This window comes from Eulemur rufifrons, chromosome 29 (assembly GCF_041146395.1).
Source record: "Eulemur rufifrons isolate Redbay chromosome 29, OSU_ERuf_1, whole genome shotgun sequence".
In the NCBI taxonomy this organism is placed as follows: Eukaryota; Metazoa; Chordata; class Mammalia; order Primates; family Lemuridae; genus Eulemur; species Eulemur rufifrons.
The window spans coordinates 79,633,460-79,659,512 of NC_091011.1; the positions used below are offsets into that span (position 1 = coordinate 79,633,460).

Genomic DNA, 26,053 nt, shown 5'->3' on the forward strand with positions numbered 1-26,053 from the left:
GAGCCACTATGAGGAGGGCCCCAAGAAGAATTTGTCATTTTCAGAGAAAAATAAGTGGCGGTTACTAATTATGACGACTTTGTACTTTGGATCTGGATTTGCTGCACCTTTCTTTACAGTAAGACACCAACTGCTTAAGATGTTTTAATTCATCATTCCAACAGATATGAAGAGCATTTTAAGAGGTGCAATCTCTTTGAAAGATGGATCAAACTCTTGAATTCATAGCATACTAGATGTTTGTAAATAAACTTAAGATATGAAAAAGACATTTTTAAAAGCCTTTGTGTGAGGCATCTTGATTTCTTTTTCTTAATAACCATGGTTTATTCCTTCAACTATGGGCATAGGACTACATAAGCAAATGTGATAAGGATCCCACAGTCTAGTGGGGGAGACAAAACAAATTTTCAAAAAGGTAAAAAAAAAAAAAAAAAAAAAAACAAACACAATGACAAATGCAATGAAATAAAGTGCTCCAGGCTTTCAGTGGGAGCAGAAATGACTCAGCTAAAGAGAACCAGTTAAGACTTCAAGGAGAAAGTAGAATTTAGGTTAGGCTTTGAAAAGATGGGTTAGTTTCTGCAGCATTAGAAAGACAGGGTTGGGAAGGAGTAAAAGCACAGAAGAATGAAATCAAAGAAATAACAAAGTTGTGCAAAGGTAGTGTTCCCTGTCCCCCAAGATATTTGCTTACTATGAGAAATATTACAGCTATCTGAAGGTTGACAGGAAGGACTCAGTAAAACAGTCTGGGCATGGCAGCACACATGCCTATAATCCTAACACTTTGGGAGGCAGAAGCAGGAGGATTGCTTGAGGCCAAGAGTTCAAGACTAGCCTCGGCAACATAGCAAGACCCTATCTCTACAAAATATTTTAAAAATTAGCCAGGTATGGTGGCATGCACCTACAGTCCCAGCTACTCAGGAGGCTGTGGTGGGAGGATCATTTGGGTCCAGGAGTTCCAGGTCACAGTGAGCTATGACTGTGCATGCCACTGCACTCCAGCCTGGGTGACAGAGCAAGATTCCATCCCTACAGGGAAAAAAAAACAAGGAGTCTGAGGATGCAGGTGAGACGTGGGATAAACCAAAACATCAAGATTCCAGAGATTTCAGAAGAGATGCAGGGCAGCTAGATCTGACAGGAGGAAAAGCAGATGGATAAACCCATGTTGAAGTTTTACGAAATCAGAGGGGAGGGATGATAGTATATTCAATAAAGTGACTAGAATGATGGACCTTGGAATCCAAATTGGGTAAAGAGAAAAGACAGGAAGACCTAATAAAGAAAAAGTAAGGGGCAGTCAATGGACTGAGGTTTCAATGAAATTCGAGAACTAATGCAGAGACTTCTGGTTAAGAGGACTGAATTGACTGAGCACATCTGTTTGCTCTCAGGTCCCTTCCAAAAATCCACTAATATCAGAATAAAGAGATTTAAAAATAAATAAATGGTAAAAACTCACAAAGACAGAGGAACACTCACAAGGACAGAGGGAATGGGAACGGACAACAGATACAAACAAAACTGTGGAAATTGGAAAGCTAATGGATGAATGTCTGTCTTAGCAGATCTGAGAAGGCTCAGATTTGTCTGGGGGTAGGGAGGAAGGACGAGTTAAGAATGGGGAAAGAAAGGGGCAAACTGCTTCGTGTTGTAAAACCCTAGGAAGGCTGGGGAATTAAAAGCACCAGGTATATATGAAGGCAGACGTACAGTTGGAACAAAAAAAAAAAGGGGGTGGGTTCAAAATCTGTATAAGAAGCAGTTAGACTCCCAAATTTTCTCCCTGACACTCGAGCAGCCAGGCTACTGCTCTCCCATTATAACAGAAGACTCAGGATTTATTGTGGAAAGACTGAAGTACAGTGACTCCGGATACCTGGACAACAGACTCAGCTAACGACAGGTGTATCATACTGAAAACAGGAGATTAAATCAAAACCTACATGCTTAATAGTGAGATCTATCCTGTGGCCCCCTGGCCTTTCCCCCACCTGTCTTTGCCACACTGGCAGCCTAGTTTATAAAACCCCATGGCAGGAGACTATAGCACTCCTCTCAAGATAAAAGCAGTCCACAAAAAAAAAAAAAAAAAAAAGACCAACACAAAGACAATGAGAGAAGAAGGTTCCCTTCTCAATTATCCATCAAATGAGTGATCCAGGAATAGATCATGGGATATAGGAATCAGTGGATCCAACTCAACAACCAGGTGAAGGGAACTCCCCAGGATAGTGTCAAACAGGAATCCCAGGACAATAATTATGCAATAGACCTAGAGAAGCAGGCCAGATTGGAGCAGGGAGATGGAAAGCTCTCAAGACAGATGTTTCCTACAGCCAAAAAAGAAAACAGATTACAGTCTGAACAAAGAGCCTATTTATACTACTGACAGATTTTGTTATGAATTATTATAGATATATAGAAAACAAAGCAAATGTGAAAGGAAGGAAGAAAGGAAGGAAAGGAAGGAAAGGAAGGAAGGAAGGAAGGAAGGAAAGAAAGAAAGAAAGAAGTTAGTTTTGATACCATGAGGAAAAAAAATGTTGCACAAAACTTTTGTTTTAAAAATAAAATTCTTGGGCTGGGTGCAGAGCTCACGCCTGTAATCCTAGCACTTTGGGAGGCCAAGACAGGAGGATCACTTGAGGACAGGAATTCGAGATCAGACTGGGAAACATAATGAGACCCTGTCTCTACAAAAAAAAACAGAAAAATTATCCGGGCATGGTGGCCCATGCCTGCAATCCCAGCTACTCAGGAAGCTGAGGTAGGTGGATCACTTGAGCCCAGGAGTTTGAGGTTGCAGTGAGCTGTGATGACGCCATTGCACTCCAGCCTGGGCAACAGAGCAAGACCCTGTCTCAAAATAAATAAAATAAGGCCGGGCGCGGTGGCTCACGCCTGTAATCCTAGCACTCTGGGAGGCCGAGGTGGGCGGATCGTTTGAGCTCAGGAGTTCGAGACCAGCCTGAGCAAAAGCGAGACCCCATCTCTACTAAAAAAAAAAAATAGAAAGAAATTATATGGACAGCTAAAAATATATATAGAAAAAATTAGCCGGGCATGGTGGTGCATGCCTGTAGTCCCAGCTACTCGGGAGGCTGAGACAGGAGGATCTCTTCAGCTCAGGAGTTTGAGGTTGCTGTGAGCTAGGCTGACGCCACGGCACTCACTCTAGCCTGGGCAACAGAGTGAGACTCTGTCTCAAAAAAATAAATAAATAAATAAATAAAATAAAAATAAAATTTTTAAATCGTGATAAAAATCAAAATTATATAAGACTTCAAAAAATAACTACATGAGGTTATTTGAGATTCTTGAACTGGCAAACTGGAAACAGTGGGTTGTGATCAGAGCAGAATGTCTGAATTAGTAATTTGGGGGGATTGGTGACCTTTTAGTAATGACAAGACCCTGAGTGTGACTGTGTAACCGGGTGGCTAAAGAAAACAAAGTAAAGGAGTCAAGAGGCCAAAGCATTAGCTGAATTGTCAATCCAGATGCTGAAGTTGCCTAAAAGTGATGTGTGACTGCTAGATGTTTTCCAGGCCCACTTTTCTACCCTTTTCTACCATGCTCTAATAGGCTCACCTGCATAGACTTTATCAACAGTTTATGGTGTCCCCTGGCTTCCTGGCTAGGTTTGGTCCATGAGGAATACAGCAGGAATTTAGGAGAATAGGTCAGGATATTCATTTCTCCAGCTCCATCCCTGTAAGGTCACCTTAAACTGAGTTCCTTCACCAGGTAGTCATCACTCCTCTCAAGGCAGCCAACTCCGTAATCCTCTTCCGAGTTCAAGTGATTTCTCCCTCTCTTAGCCCTTCTGGGCTAGGATGTTAACAGTTTGGGTAGGGGTTACTTTTTTACACTATTCCTTGTGGTACCATGAAACTACATCTTATACTAGTACTTTTATATAATAAACTCTCCTCAAATTATCCTGTCAAGTGTGCCATCTGTTCCTGTTGGGACCCTGATTGTTAACAGTGGTAGTGATGATGATATAAGGTTATAACAGAGAATAGTGGAACAAAGGAAAGAAAAGTGACCAACACTTTAATAATTGCTAGCATATTTAAGCTCTATGTTCCAAGAACTTTTCTAAGTTCTTTGTAGATATTAACTCAATGAATCATCACAACTACCCTAAGTGGTAAGAAGAGACCTTTGTCTGGTTCATTTCCAAATACCAACACACAGCACAGCTGTTGGCTGGCACATAGTAGGCAAATATTGGTTTAAAACACACATAACAATAAACAAGTTTAGCTGGTAAGAGCTGACTTTTGTAGTATCATGTAGCATTTCTCCTATTTATACTTTAGAAAACTAAAGGAAGATCAGGTAATTGCAACTCCCTAGATAGATCACAAAAACTAAACACTGGATGAGACCATATGTGAATGATTTTCTTGTGTAACTTACATCGAGTCTCGCTCCTTTATTTTCCAAGGAGGGAAACCAGGACTGGGACTCCAGTTACGTGTAATATTCAAAGTCAAAGTTGCAAATTTTTAAATGTAGCCTACGGGCTGATTTAATAGGACAGCACACCTTTAAGTATCAATTATGAGTTCAAATAAATTGATAAAAGGGAAAGGGGCAAACAAAAACTATGCCTGTGAGTAAAAAATGCAAAAATAAAGGTAAAGGTGAGTATTTTGTCAGTCTGCATAAGCCTCTTTAGTTTTCAAAGTATTTCACAATTTGTAAAGTTAATCTTACATGTGAAACCGAATTCAGTAAAATCACCAAGTATACAGGCCTGTCCGGAAAGTATCCAGCCATTGTTAATATAATAAATTTCTCTATTTTTCATATTACATGGCTGGACACTTTTCGGACAGCCCTGGCACACATTCACATAGAAATAAAGCACAGCAAAAATGAGTGTGACAATTAGGGGATGAAGCATAAAACGTGAATCAAAGAATGTGGAAATACAATAAATATAATAAGTGCAATTAAACTGGATGCTCACATAGTTATATGGAATAATCAACGCGGCTATGATACCCATATTGTAAATAAAAATCTAAAATTTAGGTAAGTAACAGGTTAGAGGACCAATATGAAGCAAAATGAGAATTCCAAAGATTTTCTAAAAGCAGAATTGATTTTTTTCTTCATATTATGTTGCACTTCAAAGCAAGGGGAAATTCACAGGTTTAAGAATCTAGAAACCTGAGAACTTTCGAGAAGAAAGGACTCAAACTGGAGTGAAAATAGGCAAGAACATTGAGACATGAGTAAGGCTACTAATAGGAAGAAATTGCCAGATATAACACTTGGACACAGAGGGGAGAGATGGATAAAGCATCCTTAAGTGGAAAGTGGAGAAACACAGGCTGGGTTTGGTAGAAACAAGACAAAACGGAAAAGCATGGCCTAAGAAGGAATAGCAAGGGTAGCACTGAAAGACGACTAGATTGATGCCACAAGCGAGTTTAGGACCTACAAATCAGATTCTACGGGGTGGGGAAAGGGCCAGTTCGCGACCGATCACCTGCGACTAGTTTCCGAAAAGCGGCACAGATGTAGCTTCGCAGCCCCACCCCACAGCAGCAGCTCCTCCCTAAGGAGGACCTCACGAGGCCAACCGCCGGGCTCAGGCTCTCCCCTCGAGCCTAGGTCCCACCCCGCCCCGGCCCCGCGGCGCAGAACGGCCTCTCTGGCCCCTCACCGAACGCTGCAGCTCCCCAAGCCAAAACGAGGCGCGCTCCTTTCCGCTGGGATCTGGGTCGTGGTAAAGCGCCTGCACTGCCTGGTACACGAGCTGCAATGTCGGCTTTGCGCCTTCCATGGTGGTGGCGGCAGCGACCCTTCTGCTTCTTCTCCCGAGGCTAACCGGTTGCTCCGCCTTCGCGCTTCCTCACAGTCTCGGCCACGGCCGCTCCCTGACTGGCGCCATCTCCTCCTCTTTGGCCGTTACCAGGGCAGAGGGGTTCCCCGTGGAAGTTGCCCCCTCGGAAACAGCAGTAAGGTTGTATTCAAGTTCCTGGCCTTTCCGCTGTTTCCCCTGACTCCAGACTTCTGAGACTCCAGTGCACGCCTCTTCATTCGGTGACTTGCCCTCAGAAGCTTATCTTCGCACGACACAAACCACGCTGTGCACCTAAGTCGCGTTTACCCGAACCGGAAGCGGCAGCACAGATACCTTTGGCACACTTCCGCCTGGTGCACTACAAACGGCCTCCTTCCCGGCACGCCTCCTCTTGTCTCCCCGCCCCCTCCCGGAAGTGACCCTGTCGGGCGGGGAGCTGGTCAGAAGTGATAAGACGTAGCTCTCTCTGTTCCTCGCTTCCAGCTGGAGCTTTGCGACTGACATGTGTTTTATACCTGAGCTGCTCTCCTTGCCTTGGAAATGGATCCAAGTCATTTTTTCCCCTTCCGACTTCCCTATCTCTCTTCGAAGAATCCTTTCTATCCCTGGTGGTCATGGCGTGTCAATTCAACTATCGGTAGAGTGTCCACTGTACTGAAGATCAAAAGATGTCTTAAGACATTGTTCCTACGCTGACTCTACTGGTGGAGACAGACACGTAGTCAAGTAGCTATTTTACAAACCTGAAATATGTGCCACATTGAAATAAATCCAAAATGCCCAGAATCTCTGTTCAGCTCCCTTTTCTACTAAGTTCTTATGCCCAAAAGGGATCTTTGGTTCTACTGTTCCTGACGTTCTGAACTCCAGAGCATTTTGCACACATCTTTAGGGTTATTCTTATATTGAATTGTATTTTATTTTGTGCCTTTCTTTCCAAATCAAAAATCAGCGGTCTCACAATTCACAAAAGAAAATAGAAATCTTGCAGTCTGTACTATGGAGAAATTTGGGGCAAAAGGTAACAGTATTTAAAAGGTTTCCCAGCATTGCTGCTACCATTTGGTAAATGCTTACAATGTGTAAAACACTGTAGTTACAAGTGTAAGGCTGGTGGCAGGCACCCCTCCCCTCCCTAATAGAAAAAGAAGAAGCCCCCGAGACCTGCCAAGGACAATGCCTGCAAGGCCCAGCTAAGTTAAACGAGGACCACACCTGGATGGTTACCCTGATAAGAGTCTCGGTTCCTAGAGTCCACACATACCACAGGCCCCTCCTATTTCTCAATATCCGCCCTAAAACTGCAAGGGACAATTCCTTGCTCTCCCCACCATAAATCTTCCTGCCAAAGAAACCCCTACCCCCAGCCCTAAAAACATATATAAACCCACTCAGACTTCTGGGTGATGCGACTTTTCGGGTCTCTCTCTCTCTCTCCCTCTCTCTCTCCCCCCCCCCGGGACCGAAAATCTCGCCCGGGTCCCTCTCCTGGGACTCGTTACCCTCACCCGGGAGCGCTCCAATAAAGCCTCTTTACTTATCCCTTTCAACTCTGCTTGTCTTTCTTTCTCTGGCGCCGGCCAATCCAAAAAACCTTACAACAAGATTTCCTCTAATTCCCTTAGCAACCGTAACAAATAAATCCTCATTTTTCCCACTAAACAAAACTTTATTGTTTTGGTAGAAATATTATACAATTCACTTTAACCACTGCATCTCATAGGATGTTGTTTGTACCAGACCGTCTGGGCATTATTTCTAGTGTTACACATTAACACATTGCCAATCTAGTCAGTATCAACAGATTAATTCAGTTTAGAGGACTTTTTTCTATGTTCAGATGTAATATCACAATGTATTAATATTTACTTGGATATTTTATGCAAGTAACACAAGTTAGAGTGATACCTATGTAAATCAGAATCATAAATTGAGATACTATTTATAATTATTTTCTAGATAAAATATGGAAATATATTTAAATTCTAAACAGGCATATTACTGAGGCAGAATTCAGTACAGATACAGAAGCTACGACTGGTACAGTAATAAAAAAAGACAAAGAGAAAAAAGTGACAAGAGTATAGTGCACATTCAAAGATGAATGGCAATTGCAATTTACTTCAGCAGAGCAAATGAAAAAACTGTTTGTTGTATTCAAAAGTGGTAAACATGTACAGCAGGCAATACTTAAGACAATATTTAGGATGTGGAATTTTTCATTAATAACTTGGTTTATGTCAAAAGTGAATCCACAAAATTAGTCACATGAAATGAGAATTAAATTTCCAACAAAAATGATTTAAATAACTTTTAACTGGATCTGAGTTTGAAAATGTGGCAAGCTATAGAATAGCTTGATTCTTGCAAACACACACACAAAAGAATCTCAGATGGAGGGATGATTTAAAAAATTACTATTTTAGGGCCGGGCAGTGGCTCATGCCTGTAATCTTAGCATTCTGGGAGGCCAAGGTGAGAGGATCACTTGAAGTCAGGAGTTCAAGACCAGCCTGAGCAAGAGCAAGACCCCCAACTCTACAAAAAATAGAAAACTTAGCTGGGCATGGTGCCCCTTTCCTGTAGTTCCAGCTACTCTGGAGGCTGAGACAGGAGGATCACGTGAGCCCAGGAGTTTGAGGTTGCAGTGAGCTATGATGACACCACTGCACTCTAGCCAGGGCAACAGAGCGAGACTCTGTCTCAAAAAAAAAAAAAAAAAAAAAAAAAAAATTAATTATCACCATTTATTCAGAAATTTATGAGGAAAAGACTTTAAAAGACATTCACAAAAATTGAAATTTTCAATTAAACCAGTAAACAAATTTGCTTATAGAATATACATGAACAAAATATATTTTGTTCATAGAACGTATATATTTCTAATGATATCAAAGATCCATTGATTCAAAATTTGAAAAATTTCAAATAGTTTTCTTTAGATGAATTGTATGATAAAGACGCTATCCAAGGAAAACTTTTGGTAGATCATCCAAATTTACAAAGAAATGTCAATCCATTACCTAAAAGCTCAAACTCATGACATATTTTTGACAGTTTTCCATCTGTCAAAGGATTTCAGCTAGAGATAGAAAAATTTGTTTTTATCATGAGGGTGAGACTCTAGCTATGTTAAATCAAAAAAACAGATGTATTAGAATTTTAAAGCAAGAGGGTAACTTTTCCCTCATTGCTTTACTCCATTGTATGATACGTATTGAAAATATTTTTGTTCAGTTTCTGAAGCAGACTCCAAGAGTCATGGATGCAGATGTTAAAATTCTTCATACATATGTACAAATGCTATAGAATAATCATTACCACTTTATGGAATGACTGAAAAAGAAGAAAATATAGCTAATGATCTTGTGTTCTTTACCAATGTTACTTGGACTTACAGAAGAGTTTTATAACGATTGCCTATACTAGAAAATCCAATTCATGATTTTCTTGAACCAAAAGGAATGCTTGCCAAGTATTCAATAATCAAAGACAAAAAATGGCACTGTGAGTCATATTTTCTCTCTAACATCACACTGCATATGAATAAGCTAAATCTGAAGCTCCTAAAATGGAAAAAACTTGTGACCTAGCTAGACAGGTGAAAGAATTTATTTACAATTGAAACATTTTATAATATAAATAAAACAAAATGACTTTACACATTTTTCAAATGAGTCAATATGCAAAGCATTTTAAATGTAATCAAATCAATAACATTGTGTAAATTGGCTACAAAAAAATTCATAGAATGGTTTGTTGATATTGATAAATTTAGTTTTGTTTCCATTTATGCAATACCTCACCACGTTTAATCCTAATAATACTGAGTTGACATGAGAGTTACTGAGTTTACTTAAACATAGTTTTAAAACTGATGTACTTTTGCTTCAAAATTAAACCAATTCTTCTAATAAAAAGATGAACAGTTTTGTCAGTGTGGATGCAGATATCAAAAGAAAATAGTCTTTGATACTTGATTCAGCTACTGGAAAACTAAGCATATTTAGAACAACAACAAAGTATGTTTGGAAAAACAATGTGAATCTCCTTGTCAACTCTAAGTTTTATAAATCTACATATGAATAAAGTATTACAAATGAAAATTTAGTGTGTGGATTAACATGTGCTGCAACTATAAATTACACCCGGGCTTTGGAGACAGTGCCATAAACAATGTAAAATGTCTCATCAATAATTTCTCTTTGTATTGGTCATTGCCATGTCCCCAGCACTTTCAACAGTGCCTGGCGTATGGTAGACACAAAATAAAGATTTGTTGAATGTATTAAAAAGGTTTACACGATTTGAATTTTTCTTTATAGTGATTATTTACATTTTTAACAAGCATATTTTAGCAAAATCAACACACCTGGGTTGTGTTATTTTTTCCCCCAAACGATGACACTGTAAACCTGAAGAAGTTATATAACTGTCAGGAACCAGTGTTGACTAAATCTTGGTGGCTATTTGCCAAGCAAAGGTTACACAGCACCAACCTCTACTGGCCCAACTTCTCCTGACTAATCAGCCCTCAGGGCACAAAATCTAGACCAAATTCCTGCAGCTGCACAACCTGAGACAGCCATAAGCCCAACACTGAACACATTTGTTTTTCCTCAATTAAACCCAATTCAAGGCTGCCTGCTGAGGACAGCAGCTGCCTTTGTTTGGCTTTCCAGTTCCAAGCTGCCCTGAGTCATAGCCAGCTTGTCACCAGATTTCACTTGCAAAGCAAATTCAAACGGGTGGGAAGGGCTGGAGGTGGAGGATGGTGAACAGAGACCAGGAATTTTTGCAGAATAATGACAGCACAAATTAATGGTCCATAGTCAAGAAGAGCCTGGCTTAATGATTTTCTGAGGGACAGTTGTAACATGCTGGGGTGGGAAAGCACTAAGTAGGTTTGAATTTTTCTGAACGTTAACAAAGTGAGATTCATTTCAGAAAAGGAAATATAGTACAGAGATCCCAGGGGAAAGAGTGGTAAGGGTACCACCAAACCACCACTGAACCTTTCCTTAATGACTCTCAAAGTTTCCCCTTTCCCGTTGAGCTTTTGTCTTTGGAGGCCAGATGTACAGGATGGGGAAAATAGCTTTCTCCCAACCAGATGGATTTTTATAATTCATATTCTATCCAGTTCACTGAGACTCAGGCCGGTTTTACTTTGGGTAGTGAGCAACGCATCGCTGCTGGTGTGTTCTGGACCAAACTGTTGCACAAGGGGGCTGATAGACGAAAGCTCTTCCCTCCCAATGCAAAAAGCACCACTGGCTATGGGGTGGTGGCAGGGAATAACTCTCACAGGCTGGTGGATAGAGGGCTGTCCTAAAATCAGACCCCCTGGTGCCAGTCCCAAGACTACTTCTTTCTAGCCATGTGACTCCAGCCAAGTAACTACCTTCCTAAGCTGGATTCCCCTGCAAAAAGGGGTCATGATACCTACCCATCCTACAGGAAAGGAGAACCAGATAATATGAAAGTACCTTGGAATTGGTGCAGTGTAAACAACTGTGAAGTAATTAAACACAGTTTTACAAATATGTAGAGTCAAACAGTCACTTTTGGTCTTATTGAGATGTTTAGAAATAATTCACAGATTTTGACCAAAAACCAACAGCCTTTGGAAATGTTAGAGGAACAGTGTATATTTAATGAGGCGCCGAGACAGGAAACAAGCCAAGCACTTGAAACCAGTGTCACACTTTACCACACTGCCTCCATGTCCCTGCTTCCCAGGGTCAAAGTGCTTGCCAGCAGCTCTTGCTTCCTAAAGAATTTGGATATTTCAATCCATGCATGACTCTCCCCTTCCCTGCCACTCTGCCTCGTGGGCACTGCTCTGATTATGCACTGCTGGGTCTCGACCCCTGAGCCTCTTTTCCTGAACAAATCCAAAGTCCCCATCATTGTCCTCCAGCCTTGTAGATTTCTCTACAACCTCTCACATTCCAATTTCCCTCTTACCCCAATAGCCAAATACTTTACCTTCTAGGACTCCAACTTCCATGACTCATGCCTCTGTGATTCTCATTCTGATTCTCAAGTGTGGCTATCAACCCAGTTGCACATTAAAATCATTTTGATGAGGGCACTTCAAAAAGTACCAATGCCTGGGTGCCTCCTTAGAGCAATTGAATCAGAAACTCTGGGGTTAGGTCTGGAGCACCAATCTAGGTATTTTAAAGCTCCCAGGTGATTCTAATGTGCAACTGGGTTGATAGCCATGCCTTCAATTAGTTACAGAAGAGTTTCTCAGTGGCTGCGCTACTAGCATTTGGGGCGATTCTTCCTTGTGCAGATCTGACCCAAGCATTGCAGACTATTGCTAACACATCCTAGTCATGGTGGCAACCAAAAATGCATCAGACATCTCCAAATGCCCCTAGTTGAGAATCTCATGAACTCTTTTTCCTTTTTTATAGCTCCCAAGAGTGAAAGCACACACTCCCCCATGGCTCTTCAGTTCTTGAGTAACCAAGTGTCATTTGCTCAGGACGGAGGGGTTTCCCAGGACTTGGGACTTTCAGTGCCAACCCCCGGAAAGTCCCAGGCAAACCGAGATGGTTGGTCACCCTGGATTTTCTTCTATTGCCTCCCCTAAGAGACACATACTGTTTCTTCTGCCTCCCTCCCCCCTTTCCTGGAAAATGGCCCTCCCCAGCCCAACCTTCCTCCCTTTAGGTTTATACTGGGACACAATGTATACAAGCTGGGTCACCTGAGTGCCTCCCCTAGAATTTATGATTGGAACTGGATGTTAGTCTCAATGTGACTAGTGCTCCAAAAGAGATTTCAGTTTAGGACTTTTTGGTGGTCGTTTTCTACCATGAAGACTTTTTGTGGGGGTGTGGCAGCATGGGCAGCACAGACAGCCTGTCTGAAACAATAGAGGAAACTCACACCCAGAAAGAGCAGAGGGGAGAAGGAAACCTTCCCAGCTCTCCTACAGAGCTCTAGGCCAACGATTCTCAAACTTGAGCATGTGTCACCAGCATCTAGAGGATTTGTTAAAACACAGATTGCTGAGTCCCAGCCCTAGAGTTTCCACCCCATTCATTACGCCTCTGTCCTCTTGACTTAATCACCTCGCCAAAGTCCCTCCTAATACTATCACGTTGGTGATCAGGTTTCAACCATGAATTTTGGGGGGACACAAACATTCATATCATAGTACAGTGTGAGAGTAACACAGTGAGATAGCTAGAGGAGGTGCTCAAAAAGTGGTGTCTTTTTAGGTGCCTACAGGCTAGTCCCACCCAACAGTGCAAGGAGGCAGTTTCCCTCCCCGGGTGTATTAAACTGGACACAATTTTTACCTCTAATCCAAACTCATATTAAAATATTTCTTCCAGATTTCATCAAACTGAAAAAGTTTGTTCTGCAAAAGACTAAGAGCATGAAACGATAAACTACAGATGAGGGATTATAGTTACAAATCACATATCCAGCTAAGAATTTACATCTAGAATATGTAAAGAATTCTCAAAATTCAGCAGTAAGAAATGGACAAACAACCCAATTTTCAAATGGGCAAAAGACTTAAATAGACAATCCACCAAAAAGGATATATAGAAGACAAATAAACACATGAAAAAATGTTCAATATCACTAGCTATTAGGGAAATACAAGTTAAAACCATGATGAAATATGACTCACATATTTCATAGAATGGCAAAAATAAAAGATATTGAAAATACCAAGGGCTGACAAGGGTGTGGAGACTGGAACTCTCATGCTTTGCTGATAGAAATGCAAAAAGGTACAGCCTCTTGGAAAACAGTTTGACAGCTTGTAAAGTTAAATATACACTTACCATATAACCCAGCAACCCCACTCTTAGGTATTTACTTTAGAGAAGTGAAAACATATGTGCACACAAAATCCTGCACAAAAATGTTCATAGCAGCTCTATTCATAATTGCCCCAAACTGGAAACAACTCAGATGTTCTTCTGTGGCTGAAAGTATAAACAAACTGTGGGGCATCCAGACAATGTGATACTAGTCAATGACAGAAAGGAACGAACTATTGACAGTGGTTACAACTTGGATGATTCTCAGAGGCGTTATGATACATGTGAGAAGCCAGTCTCAATGGTTACATATTGTGTGATTTCATTATTTGACATCCTCAAAATGACAAAACCGTAATGTTGAAGGGCATATCAATGGCTTCTAGGGGTATGGAGGAGGGGATGGGACTATAGAAGGATTGAAGGATAGCACAAGAGAGTTCTGCAGGACAATGGAGCTGTTCTGTATCTTGGCTGAGGAGGTGGTTCCAGGAATCTATACATGTGTTAAAACTTGAAGAATAGAAAAAGAAGGGTCAATATTGCTATATGTTTATTTGTAAGACAAAAATTTTAAAATTGTTTTTCCAAAAGAATACTGTGCTAAGCAAAGAATTCTCTAGAAAAACACACAAGATACTGGTAACACTGGTTTCCTCTGGGGAAGCGTGCTGTAAACCAAGAGTGGGAGAAAAACAACCTTTTATGGGATTATACACTATTTACTGTCTGAATCATTTGCCATGTGTGTATGTTACCTTTCCCTCCTGCAAAAAGAAAAGACGTTGTATTGAAACACTACACACAGAGGAACACAGGGCTTGGCTTCTTATATTTTGATTACTACAACTTTCTCCCCCTCATTCCATTTGTACACACCTATAAACATAGAGCTAGCTAGAGGAAGAGCACCAACATGTGCACAGTGATTACCTCTGAGTAATGGGATTTAGGGAGATTTCTACTTTGTATAATACTTTTCTGTGTTGTATGAATTTTCTCTACAAACATGTATTATATTTATAATCTTTAAAGCTATTTTTATTTCAGACAGAAAAAAGAGTACATATGGGGAAAATCATAAGCATATCAAGGATGAAAACCATGTTTTACATGCCTTTAGGTAAATTCTGTCTGTCATGGTCCAGGCACAGAGTATTCTACCAAATAAAACACTGTGGTTAAAAGTCATAGATGAGTGTAACTACAATGGACATTCATTGCATTACTTTATACTCAACTCTGAATACCACAAGTACTCATAGAATAATGACCCACCTTAGAAAGGAGCTTTACCATTTGCGTCAAAGCTTTAAGGCAGGCAAGACAGCTATTACTCTGCCCACTTTACAAATGAGAAAACTGAGGTTCAGAGCAGTAGAGTTACTGGCAGTGACAGAATTTAGACCAAAATTTCTTGACACCAAACCTAGTATGTGTTCCAGGACACTCACGCTCTCTCTTCTCAATTCTCAAAGAATCATAATAAAATGAAATACAGCTAACACTAACACTATTTTCAACGTATTTTAGACACCAGCTGAGAGCAGATGGAGGTGTCCATCTAAGGGCAATTGCCTGGAGCTGGAAAGACTCCTCGGAGGCAGTCACCACCTTCCAGGGTCAGACCTTCCTTCCACTCTGAAAGGCCAAAGTCCTGCCCTTGGCAATACCCAGCAGGGACCAGACCCTGAGGACAGACTCATCTCAGAAAAAGGGCACGGGAGACTGAGGGGACACCAGACTGCCAGTTCACTTATTGACAGCCAGAACTGGGATGTTACAGAGTAAGCTACTCCTCCCCTCCAAGTCTCTCTCTGTGACACGTTCTCTCTGGTAGGAAGGTTGCCATGAAAATGAGAAGGTTGGCTGCCAAGCAGCCATGAAAAGCACAAGGGGAGTTAGATGAAGCCCCAGTGTTCAGTGGTAACAGGACAGGCTAAGACAGTCCAGGTCCCCCATCTTACAATAGAGGTGGTCTTACTAGCAGGATCAGAAATACTCACAGCCCATTGGTTACAACCTCCTGCCCCCACATCTACATTAGAAGTAGTTTCATCAAGTTTAAAGGATGCCATTTCCTGCCTCCGGGGCAATACGTGTACGGGCATTGCCTATGTCCACTTCCCAGAAGTGCCCTTTCCTAAGAATCCATGCTAACCAATGCCCCTTCTGACAAATAGATCTTTTTCTTTAGATCTTTTAATGTAATCAGCCAAGTCCTAAGCCAGCCTTTTTTGTTCTGTGTCAGTTATGTCTTTGTCTTATTGTTAATTTTCTATGATTATATGGTTGAGATTACTAATTGCTCTCTGATGCAATGCCCTCCTGCTAACATTGTAGTAGAATTGTTAGTGGATGCATGACTAAGAATAAAGACTACATTTCCCATCCTCCTTTGCAGTTAGTTGTGGTGACCTAGACTAAGTTCTAGCCATGTAAGTTCTAGGATGTAAGGGGAAGTGTTCTGCAGCAGCTTCTAGAAACCTTCTTTAAAAGACAGCTGGCATGTGCACCCCTTTCCTATCTTCATCCCTTCCTCCTTCTTACTCCCTGGAAAGCAGATATGTTGGCCACACCTTAGACCATGAGGTGACACTATGAATGGAGGTATACGTGGCAGAGCAATGATTTAGAAGAGAGATTCTAAACCTGGAGCCTGTGAACTTGGGTTGGATTATTTTCACTAACCTTTAATGGAAATTTATCATGTCCTTCAAAAAGCCATAGTATATTACCAGTACATTTGATATTTTCGTATCACAGTATAATTGCAGATATCATGATGTATCGTTATGCTCATGACCACTTGAAAAGTATGGTAGTTATTAGATCTGCCACTAGAACTTGCTTAATGCACTAACAGAGAAATATATATATTACTGTATCAAAATTTAAAAACATATTAATATTTTAGTAACTATATTTCAAATAATTGGCTTTCTTTACAATCCTATGTGTTTTAAAACATTACTCTGAAAAAGGGTCCATAGGTTCACCAGACTGCCGAGGGGTCCATGGCACCAACAAGGTTAAGGTCCCTTCCTCTACAAGAAGCCTGGGTGCCTGACACTGTGCAGTGCCTACCCACCCTTGACCACGGACCTCTGGAATTTTATAAGAGAAAGCAATATACTTCTGACTTGCTTTAGGTGTTTTAGGTTTTTTTTCTGTTACCACCAAATCTAATCCTAACTAATATTCATAATAATTTTATTTCTCTTATTTTTAAGTTTTGGCAGCCACAAGTACAATAGTAAATTGAAGAGTCTGCAGTGCTTTGGACCCGATGTTACAAGCCTTCTCATAATGCCAATGAAGCAGGGACCAGGGGATTAACTAATTTCTGACCAGACAAATGGCTGGAAAAACCAGCTCTTGGAGCACTCAGTATACCATTTCCTTCCCCAGGTTCACATAACAAATGTCCAAAGGCTCACAGCATATTCCAATTCCAAGTGATTAATCTTGCCCCTGCACTGTTTTTGTATCTCCCTCTAGTCACAGGTTCACTGAGCCCTCAAAGTCTATAGGTGCCATGGAACGAAATACAGCACAAAGAAAAATCACCAGCCAGAATTGTTAGCAGAGAAGGGCCGGCAGCAACAGGCCCTACTGCAAAGCAGAAACTTACGGTGAAGGTATTTCCCTAACAGCCCGAAAGGTCTTTCATCCCCAGAAATAGCTGCTCCCCCAATTTTTTGGCAAATCCCTATTCTTGTTTCAAAAATAAATAATAGCAAACACCCATGCTTACCATGTTCCAGGAACTTATCTAAGCATCTTACATATATTAACTCATTTAATCATCACACCCACCCTATGGGGTAAACACTGTTACTATGCCCATTTTATAGATGGGGAAACTGGGTACAAAAAGGTTAATGAACTTTCTTAAGGTCAGAATAGAAAAACCAGAATTGGGACCCAAGCAGCCTGTCTCCAGAGTCTGTGCTTTTAGCCACCACACTAACTTGATGAAGAATTATGACACTGGACCACATTCTTCAAGGGTCTTAAGTATACATCGTCCTGGGATGTAAGTGGCCTTAGGGAAAGGAGTACCAATGAATGTGGCTGGAAATAGGCTATGCCTTGGACTGGAGCAATGTAGGATGCGAGGAGTTGGAGGATATTGGTGGGGGTGGAAGAGCAAAATGAATTTTAGGGAATAAAGTTTGGAGGGAGCTTTCGGGGTGAAAAAATAGTGACATGACAAAGGGGAGGTAACAGAGCATTGTAGTATCTTTTGTGTTTCTTCAAAATAGCTTTTGAGGTATAATTGACATACAAATAAACTGCACATATGTAAAGTGTATAATATGATAAGTTTTAACAACTGCAAAACCATCACCACAGCCAAGATGATGAAAATAAACATCACCCCTCAAAAGTTTCCTTGTGCCTTCCTGTGATCCCTCCTTCCCTGAAACTTCCCCCAAACTCCCCCCACACCTCCACTGCCCCTGATGTGCTTTCTATAACTATGTATGTTTTTACATTTTCTATTATAGAATTTTATATGAATATAATTGTACAGTATTTACTCTTCTCTTGTCTGGTTTATTTCACTTGGCATAATTTATTTTGAGATGCATCCACATTGCTGCATGTACTTTAAATGGGTGAATTTTGTATGTTATATGAATTATATCTCAATAAAGCTGTTACCGAAAACAAACCACAATGAGACACAACAAACCACTGTGCACCTATTGGGATGACTAAAACTTTAAAAACAGACAAAAACAAGTGTTGACAAGAATCTGGAGAAATTGGAACCCTCACACACTGCTGGTAGAATTGTACAATGGTGCAGCCACTTTAGAAAACAGTCTGGCAGTTCCTCAAAAAGCTGAACATAGAGGCCGGGCAAGGTGGCTCACGCCTGTAATCCTAGCACTCTGGGATGCCGAGGCTGGAGGATCACTTGAGTTCAGGAGTTTGAGGCTGCAGTGAGCTATGATGATACCACTGCACTCTACCCAGGGCAACAGAGCAAGACCCTGTCTCAAAAAAAAAAAAAAATTTAAAAAATTAAAAAGAAGTCTTGAAGTCAGCCCTTCAACTTTACTATTCTCTTTCAAAGTTGTTTTGGCTAATGTAGGTCTTTTGCATTCTCATATGAATTTTTAGACAGCTTGTCAATATCTACAATCTTTCTTCTTGTACTGCAGAGACAGAAATATAGTACTTTAATAAAAACCCTCTGAGCTCTGAGGTCGGTCTGCCCAGGCTCAAGTCCCAGCTTTTCCTCTTCATAACTGTTTGACTTGGGCAAGTTACCTCAGTTCTCTGCACCTGTATTTCTCATTCACAAAGCTGAGATAATAATGTTAATAATACCACTCTCATGGGGTGGCGATGGTGCTTAAGTGAAATAATGCATATAACGCTGAAAGACTGAAAATGCAAATAGACAATGGCCAGACCATATGTGACAATAGAACTTTGACTCATAGCCTTTCCAGCAACCAGTCCAGGAAGCCAAACCACCACCTCTGTAGCAATCCACCCAGAACAGTCAGGACTTGACCAAGTCAATGAGTGCCAACTTCCCTAATGTTTGCCCCCACTTCCAATCACTACCAAGCAAAGAAAGCCAAATATATTCCCCAAACCAATCACATAGGATGCTCCGTTTCTACTTGGCCCCACCTCCAGCTTCCCACACCAACAGCCTCCAATTGGGGCACACCTGAAGGCTTCCCTTTTTCACCATAAAGCTTTCCACGCCCCTGCCTGCCTTTGCATCTCTGCCAAATGCAAATGATGGTGGCTGACTCCCTGGCTAAAGCAAGCTCTGAATAAACAGCCTCTGTTTCCTCTCATTTGGGTGGTCCTTGTTTATTTCCACAATGCTTAACACTGTTTTCTCAGAGCTTAATGATTGTGCAATAAATTTTATAAAGAGCTGTAGAATTGTTCGGTGGAATGAAATTTTACACTGAATCCCAATATATAAAACAGATAAAAGTGGCATTTCAACAGTTTGTTTTATTTAAGTCAGTCAGTACCAAAGGTAAGACTTTTGAAGTGATCTCAGTAACATTAAATGGACATGATGGATGATAATTGTAGATGCGATATTTTTAAAAATCCTGATTCACATTATAAGAAGTTGCAAATGCCAACGGTTTATTTCCCCTTTTAAATAGGTCACCTTGCAATCAAAAATTTGCAGAACCTCCAAAGCACCTCTTCAAAACTTGAGGGCTCTCAGAAACATGGAGTAAAAACTTACTGGTGTGAGGACACGGCTCAGGGTCTTGCTTAAGTCCTAGGGCTGCTGCCGGTCAGCTGGGTGACCTTGAGCAAGACACTTGATCTCTGAGTTTTGTTTCTTCCTCTGAAAATAGAGGAGGCTGAACTAAACAAGAACTCAAAATTTAGTGTGCATCAATAACCAGGTGTGTATAGTGGAAGGAGAGTGTGCCTGTTTAAAAATGTAGATTTCTGGCCTACTCAGTGGTTCTAACTCAGTAAGTTTGGAGCAGGGCCCTGGAATCTGCATTTTTAATAAGCCCAGATTTTTTTTTTTTTTTTTTTGCAGGTAAGAAAGATTTTTTTTTTTTATTTCAAAGTATTATGGGGGTACAAATATTTTTGGTTACATGGATCACTTTTATAATGCTTGAGTCATGGTTATAAGTGTGCCTGTCACCCAGATAATGTTCATTGTACCCATTAGGTAGCTTTTTGCCCATCCCCACCTTCTCACTCCCCCCTGCTTGATTTCCCTTAAGTTTTACTTCCCTCTATATACATGTGTGCTCATCGGTTCTTTCCAATTTAATAGTGAATACATGTAGTGTTTGTTTTTCCACTCTTTAGATACTTCATTAGGATAATGGTCTCCAGTTTCATCCAAATTGTTGCAAAAGGCCTTAATTCGTCCTTCTTCATGGCTGAATAGTATTCCATGGTATACAGACATCACATTTTATTAATCCAATCATGAATTGATGGGCACTTGGGTTGATTCCACATCTTTGCAATTGTGAATTGTGCTGCAATAAACATTCGAGTACAGGTGTCTTTTTGATAAAATGACTTCTTTTGCTTTGGGTAAATATCCAGTAGTGGGATTGCTGGATCAAATGGTAGGTCTACTTTTAGTTCTCTGAGGAATCTCCATACTATTTTCCATAGAGGTTGTACTAATTTGCAGTCCCACCAACAGGGTAGAAGCATTCCTTTCTCTCTGCATCCACGCCAACATCTATTATTCTTGGACTTTTTTTTTTTTTTTTTTTTTTTTTTTGAGACAGAGTCTCACTCTGTTGCCCAGGCTAGAGTGAGTGCCGTGGCGTCAGCCTAGCTCACAGCAACCTCAAACTCCTGAGCTCAAGCGATCCTACTGTCTCAGCCTCCCGAGTAGCTGGGACTACAGGCATGCACCACCATGCCCGGCTAATTTTTTCTATATATATATATTTTTTAGCTGTCCATATAATTTCTTTCTATTTTTAGTAGAGATGGGGTCTCGCTCTTGCTCAGGCTGGTCTCGAACTCCTGAGCTCAAACGATCCGCCCACCTCGGCCTCCCAGAGTGCTAGGATTACAGGCGTGAGCCACCACGCCCGGCCTATTCTTGGACTTTTTAATAAAAGCCATTCTATCAGGAGTAAAGTGATATCTGATTGTGGTTTTAATTTGCATTTCCCTGATGATTAGTGATGTTGAGCATTTTTTCATATGTTTATTGCCCATTTGTCTATCTTCTTTTGAAAAGCTTCTGTTCATGTCTTTTGCCCATTTTTTGATGGGGTTGTTTGATAATGCTGGTGACACTTGGGCATAATTTGAGAAGCACAGGAGCAAGTGATCTTTTAGGTCCCTTCTAGCTCCGACGTGTGTGATTCAGGTGGGGTTGATGAAGAGAAGTCACTGGGCAGGAGCGCAGGGAGAGGAATAGTGGAGGAGAAAATCGCTCGACAGTAGGGAGAGCGTTACTGGGGAATTTTTTAAGAAGCCTATTGTGTCATTATTCCCCTTTTGAAAGCTCTCATGACCCTGGTCCAGAAACACTTGGATTCCTGGCACTGGACTCCAAGCCCTTTGCAAAGGAAACGAACATTTTATTCCCCATGAGCCTCCGGAAAAAAGCACCTCCAAATTTCCCAGCCCCATGCCCGAGATTTCAATACACCAGAAATGAAATGCAACATGCTTAATACCTCCGTGCCTTCCTGCTTCACAGTTGCTCCATAGCTGGGCTTGGGGTAGGAGGGGACAAATGACCAGTAGGGGGTCTGGCCCTCAAAGCCAGATTAAACCCAGGCCGCCGCTCCAGCACTTCGACTCCTCGCAATGCTGCAGTTGCGGCCATACCGCCCTCTTGCGGCGGAGAACGGGCCTCCGCCTGGCGAGGGGAACAAAACGCAAGGGGCGGAGAGACCCAAAGTTCTTCCGGGATCCAAGGCCCGTGAGAGGAGGGGAAAAGATGTCACCAGAGAACACTCTTCATTGCGTCTTTTTCTACTGTGACCTTTCCTTTCTCACGTGGTCCATTCTCACTCCCTTTTCACATTACCTCTCTTCCTCTTCCAGAATGTGAAGGAAAAAACTGAAAAAATAAAATAAAAACTGAAAAAACTCACAAATGCCTTTCCGCATTTGCACAAGGGTAGGCCTGACCACGTTCTTGTTTTAGGTTCCTGGACCAGTTACCTGAGAACTGAGGTCATGAACTTGACCCCTGTGGGTATCCATTAGCTTTGTTCTGCTCTGTGGTCACAAATGGAGCCTTAAACTTGCTGGGGCTTGGTCACAAGGAGAAAGAACAAAGCCGCACAAGCCTGCTAAACAATTATTTTTTGTTTCATCAATTTTTAAAAAATTAATCAAATTATAATAAAAGTTTTAAAATGTACAGTTCACATAATTTTGCAAAGTGAGCACAGCTATGTAACCAGCATCCAGATCAAGAAACAGAACATTCCCAGCATTTCCTAATGCCTCCTTCCTTCCTGTCTTCTCCCAGACACAACTCACCCCCAGGGTGACTGCTGTTCTGATTCTTAACACCATAGATTAAGGATTAATTCTATCTGCTTTTTTTTTAAGAGACAGGGTCTTGCTCTGTCACCCAGGCTGGAGTGAAGTGACACAATCATAGGTCACTGCAGCCTTGAACTCCTGGTCTCAAGTGATCCTCCCAACCCAGCCTCCTAAAGTGCAGGGATTACAGGTGTGAGCCACTGTGCCTGGCCTAATTTTGCCTGCTTTTGAATTTCATATAGAAGGAATCAACCAATATGTATTCACATATATGACTTTTGCTGAACACTGTGAAATTAATCTATGTGTCAATGGAAAAGAACTCCAACTCCGAAAAATAATTTTAAAAGGTTTATTGGGAGCCAAGTATAAGTGACCAGGGCCCAAGCCGGGCCCAAGCCACACCCAAGAAGCCTTGAGCAAGTGGTCTCTCCATGGTTGGGTTACAATGTGGTTTTATACATTTCAGGGAGACAGGAATTACATGTAAATTCATCATAAATCAATACATAGAAGGCGTACATTGGTTTGGCCTGATAAGGCGAGACATCTCGAGAGGTGGATTACAGGTTATAGGTGGGATACTTTGATTTGTAATTGGTTAAAGAAATCAGGCTTTGTCTAATGGCTTGGAATGTTTTAAGTTAAGGAAGGAAGTCTGCTAATCAGAGACAAGTCAGCCAACTTAGACTTAGGAGATCGTTTGAGTAAATTGAGGACCTGCAGGTGTGGTTTAAGCTTTGTCTTGCATATCCTCAGGCCTGCTAATGAGTGACAAAGGATATCTCCGAGAAGGGAAGTGGGCAGAAGGAAGCATGTCTGACCTCCCTTCTCATGGCCAGCAACTCAGTTTTAGGGTATTTCTGGGGTCCCCTTGGCCAAAAGGGGAGTCCATTCAGTCAGCTAGGAGGAGGCTTAAGATTTTATTTTAGTTCAGTTGCAAATGCCATTATAGAAGTACACCAAAATTTATCCATTTTATTGGTGGTAGACATTTGTTGTATTCCCAGTTTGGAACTATTGTAAGAGTGCTTCTTTGAACATTCTTATATTTAGCTTTTGGGAAAATTTGGGGGAAATATGTGCACACGATTCTGTTGGCTTTATAACTAAGAGTGAAATTGCTGGGTCATAGGATTGCTTTAATTGATTCTCCAAGCTTTCCAAAGTGGTGTACTAATTTACATTCCCATCAGCAATGCGTGAGAGTTTCTGTTATTTCATGTTCTTGACAATAATTGGTATGTGTTTTGTTTGTTTGTTTGTTTGAGACAGAGTCTCACTCTGGTTCCCGGGGCTAGAGTGCCGTGGCATCAAGCTCACAGCAACCTCAAACTCCTGGGCTTAAGCAATCCTTCTGCCTCAGCCTCCCAAGTAGCTAGGACTACAGGCATGTGCCACCATGCCCAGCTAATTTTTTCTATATATTTTTAGTTGTCCAGATAATTTCTTTCTATTTTTTAGTAGAAATGGGGTCTTGCTCTTGCTCAGGCTGGTCTCGAACTCCTGACCTCAAGTGATCCTCCCACCTCGGCCTCCCAGAGTGCTAGGATTACAGGCGTGAGCCACCGCGCTTGGCCAACAATTGGTATGTTATTTTTCCTTTTCGTCACTCTAGTATATGCGTAATGGTGTTACTTTGTAGTTTTAATTGACATTTCCCTAATGACTAAAGCACTTTTTCATGAGCTTATCAGCCATTTGGCTTGGATATCTTCTTTTGTCAAGTGCCTTTTCAAGGCTTTTAGGCAATTTAAAACCTAAATTTACCCACCGTGAACGATAAGAGCATTGTTAAGTATTCAATTTAATCCAAGTAAGCAAGTTCTATTCATGGGCTACATTGGGAGACAGTCCTTCTACCTGTACAGTATTTGGCTAATACAACGTGTACTCTGAAAAGTAGAAGGTGGAGGTTATGCTTGTTTTACAGAGAAGGAAGCAGGCTTGGGGAGGTTGAGACATGCTCAAAATAAGTGGCACAACCAAGATTCTCAATCAAGGTTTTGCCACTTCCTGGCCAAATGCTGATTCTACCATAGTGGTTCTCAACTTCATTTAATCCTCCCACCTTTATAACAATATTTTGTATTGCCTCCCCCTTTACTACAATAAAATTCAATTTATAATTTTATAGAAAAAAATTTATTTAAAAAGATAGTCAATCCGGGCATGGTAGCATGCAGGCCTGTAATCCCAGCTACTCAGGAGGCTGAGGTGGGAGGCTCGCTTGAGCCCAGGAGTTCAGGTTGTAGCGGCTATGGTCACACCTGTGAATTGCCACTACAGTCCAGCTTGGGCAACATACAGAGACCCCATCTCTTAAAAAAAAAAAAGATAATATATTGCATCTATGGTATAAAGGAGAAATAAAAGATAATTTATAATACATAATTACTATAATTATTAATTAACAACAGTATAATTATAAATAAAATAATAATGAATATTGAGCATAACCATACTAGAACATGTAATGGACTAATACATACTTGCCGCTTAAAGCAGACTCACCGTAAATTCAAACAGCCACAGACCAAGTGGTCGTACTTACAACTCTAACCTCATACATTGTTGTCCCTGACATGATTTTCCATATGGGTGAGCAACTTCAGGTAAAATTGTGAACAAAACAAAGTACAATCATCTTTTAACTTACATGGTAGTTGTATTCTAAGGAAATTAACTGTGTTTTAAACAACGTAAAAAATATTTTGTGCTTATGTACAAAAAGGAGTTAGGTTTTAGGCTCAGATAATTACGGACAGTTTTTCACCTCCATGAATATCCGAGGATACATTCAAAAGTTGGAAAATTCTTCATTTTGCAGGATTGGCACATTCATTGCAGGACAACTTAGCAACCATTCCCCAACTTAGCAACTTGGGCCCATTCCCTTAAATGGCAATAGTGTCCCCCGGTCATTGTGATAACCCAAACTCCTTGGGGCAGCACAGCTCCTATTGACAACACTACACTGCATGCAAGGTACTGCCCTGAAACATGGAATGAGACCAAAAAGCCGGGCTTTGGACTGGAAAAGACCTGGTTTGGCACTTAGCCATTCACTGTCTGTGAGACGCTGAGCAAGCCACTTAACATCTCTGCACCTCAGTGACCCCAGCTATGAGGATGGCCTCTGTGTTTTGTAGCAGCAGCAGCAGTTATATATCTCACTGCACCTGCAGCAAGCTGTATGGTGCAAGCCTCTGTCCCTCACACAGTCATGCCCCACCCTGCCTTGCCCCACGTTGTCAGTGATTTACAAGGTTGACCAGTTAGCTACTCCTGTACATGGTGCTTTTGATTTTCCTATCCCCTGTTGATAAATATGTTCAGCAGCAGATAACAAGGAAGATATAGTATGAGCTGTCAGAAATGCCAAAATGCATATGAAAATACTCCTTAAGGC

At 41.2% G+C, this 26,053-nt stretch overlaps 1 protein-coding gene across 11 annotated transcripts in view; it reads right to left on the reverse strand.

Annotated features, from left to right (window-relative positions):
* The window catches only part of TNPO3 (transportin 3), an 80,200-nt gene extending 74,046 nt beyond the window's left edge, over window positions 1-6,154 (reverse strand). For all 11 annotated transcript variants that reach the window (XR_011231795.1, XM_069462534.1, XM_069462535.1 and 8 more), the window contains exon 1: window positions 5,699-6,154. Coding sequence is in view for 8 of the 11 variants with exons in the window: in XM_069462534.1 (XP_069318635.1) it covers window positions 5,699-5,818 (120 nt within the window). In the remaining 3 variants the exon portion in view is untranslated. The remainder of the gene's footprint in view (window positions 1-5,698) is intronic.
* Between the last annotated feature and the right edge of the window lie 19,899 nt (window positions 6,155-26,053).